Here is a 2,228-nt window from a genome sequence, read left to right as displayed (position 1 = left end):
TTCTTGAGGTTGAGAGCCATAGCAAGGATATTGGACCATTAAGAACAACCTGCACGATCGATGAGCTTATTGCGGTGCACAGGATATATACTACCTACTTTCACAAGCATTATCTCTATAACTTTTAGAGTTTGTGGGATGGTTGAATGTAGATTTTGCTCTTTTTTCCCCACCATGTTACCTAAAGCTTGAACCTCTTTGTTCATGATGATTTTGAGATTATGTGCTTAAACTTAGTCACTGGTCAATGATAACACAAGGTAATCATGAAGATCACAAGATCAAAATAATTAAGCAATATAATGAAAAGGAGAGCCAGATTGAAGCTTTTCTAGCCACGATTGGCAAAAAGGAGATGATCATAGCATAAAAGTTTTAATCAAAGAACATAATTAACATTCCCAAAATGAGAGTTTCAGGACAAAACTCTCTGTAAGCACCTTCTTCTCTAAAACAGCAAAAACATTAAAAGAAAGGTGATCACTACATGTCTTCTCTTCTAATTAAGCTTGTTTAGAAGTGCTGTGATAAGGGCATCCCTCTTCTCAGCCCTAGCTTCTTCTCTCGCCCTTCTTTGCTCCTCTATCTCTCTCCATCTTCTATCCATCGTTGTCCTCTCATTCTCTATTCCTTCCATAATTTGTCTCCACTCCATCTCCTTCATCCTTCTCTCATTTTCCCTTGCTTCGAATGTTTCTCTCCATTGCATTTCCATTTGCATCTGTTGCTTCATGAAATCTTCCAAAGTCTCTCTCAAGCTATTACTATTTCCACTACTACAACTTGCTCCACCAACTGCCTTGCCCTTTCTGATCCTCTTTCTACTGCTACCCTTCTCTCCTTCGCTAATTTCTTCATTATCCTCCTCCTCGTCAGAAGATAGGTGCACTGCTTTCTTCTTCGACCCACTTGCCGCTCCTTCAGCGTCAACCCATAACATTCTTTGCATCCTCGATGTGAAAATCGCTTGCAACTCATTATAGAAAGGAAACTGGTGCCTCATAGACTCAGGTTCTATCGTCTCACAACCCTACGCAACAAGATGAGAAACATCTATCAAACACCATATATATATATATATAGCTAATAGGGTTTTTGTTTTTTCCATGCACTGTTCATCACTCAATAAAACAGATCGACAGACATATATTTTGTAATCTCGCTAGATTTTTCCATTTCTCAACTTCTTTAAGAAAAATAGGCTTACCTTGTATCGTGTAACAAGATTCTTCCACTTGCACTTGCACTGCTCTGCGCTACGATTATAACCCTTTTCCTTCATATTCTTAGAGATAACTTCCCACAAAACTTTGTTTCTCTTTTTCTCCATGAAAGTTGGATCCAGTTCTGCACGGATCATCAAGAACTCTTTCGTTTCTTGAATACTCCATTGAGGAAACCTATCACTTGTATCAACGTTTACACTGATGTGATGCTGCTGCTGTATTTGCTGCTGATGGTGGTGAAGGTGGTGGTGAAGACCCTCCATAACAACCACACAAACACACGCAAACACAAAATAATCTAAATCAGTTTACACCCACAAGAAAGGATTGATTTGATCAAAGAAGAGAAAGAAAGAAAGAAACAAGGAAAGAAAGAAAAAGATAGAGAGAGAAAAGGGAGGAGAGATATATATGAGAAGGTGGTGTGAACGCTGAAGGGAAGTGTGAAAATAACGATTTTTTCCATTTTTTTTTCTTTTTCGTTTCTTTTGTAAGTGCTTAGGTGTCAAAGAAAACGAAACACAGCAGAACTGATGATCTCGCTTTTTTTCCTTTCATACGCGGAAACTGATTTATCAAAAAATTCCTTTATTATTTTCTATTTTTTATTATTATTTTCTTTTTGAGGTTTGTGGGGCTGGGCTGGGCTGGGCTGCGTTCGATAAATATTAAGTTCACATTGCGTTTACGCGTCGTCAGGCTTACGATAGAAGTCTATGTGATGGTGGGGGCTGTAGTCTCTATTGCCGTTTATATCAAACTTGCACCTTAAGCAACAGCTATTTTACTTTTTGTTTTTTCTTTTATTTTCATTTTGAATTAAAACCATATACATAGTTTATAGTTTTGAGTAAGTTCTATAAATATATAAATAATTAATTATCATGTTCACGTGTATAAGATAAAACTTAGCCTTGAAAGCAACAATATTATCCATAGCAATAAAGGAAATGTTGTTTAATTTAGGAGGAAGGAAATTCTAGTTAGATATTGAAGGTCAGC

The 2,228-nt window shown here is 37.0% G+C and overlaps 1 protein-coding gene across 1 annotated transcript; it reads right to left on the bottom strand.

The window, feature by feature from the left end:
* Nucleotides 1-320: 320 nt before the first annotated feature.
* LOC118048494 (trihelix transcription factor GT-3b) lies at nucleotides 321-1,635 on the bottom strand. Its single transcript, XM_035058191.2, has 2 exons — nucleotides 1,208-1,635; nucleotides 321-1,030 (listed from the first exon to the last, which is right to left on the bottom strand). Exons 1-2 carry the CDS (start codon nucleotides 1,487-1,489, stop codon nucleotides 500-502), a joined length of 813 nt encoding a protein of 270 aa, XP_034914082.1. The 5' UTR covers nucleotides 1,490-1,635; the 3' UTR covers nucleotides 321-499.
* Nucleotides 1,636-2,228: the final 593 nt, after the last annotated feature.

Source organism: Populus alba, chromosome 6 (assembly GCF_005239225.2).
Source record: "Populus alba chromosome 6, ASM523922v2, whole genome shotgun sequence".
Classification (NCBI taxonomy): domain Eukaryota; kingdom Viridiplantae; phylum Streptophyta; class Magnoliopsida; order Malpighiales; family Salicaceae; genus Populus; species Populus alba.
This window is presented reverse-complemented; position numbering and strand designations above follow the sequence as displayed.

Excerpts from the sequence above, each read along its gene's own strand:
- LOC118048494 (XM_035058191.2), bottom strand. The coding sequence starts at position 1,489 with ATGGAGGGTCTTCACCACCACCTTCACCACCATCAGCAGCAAATACAG. Across the intron at positions 1,031-1,207 it reads ATCTTGTTACACGATACAAG|GGTTGTGAGACGATAGAACC; the intron begins GTAAGCCTATTT and ends CTTGTTGCGTAG.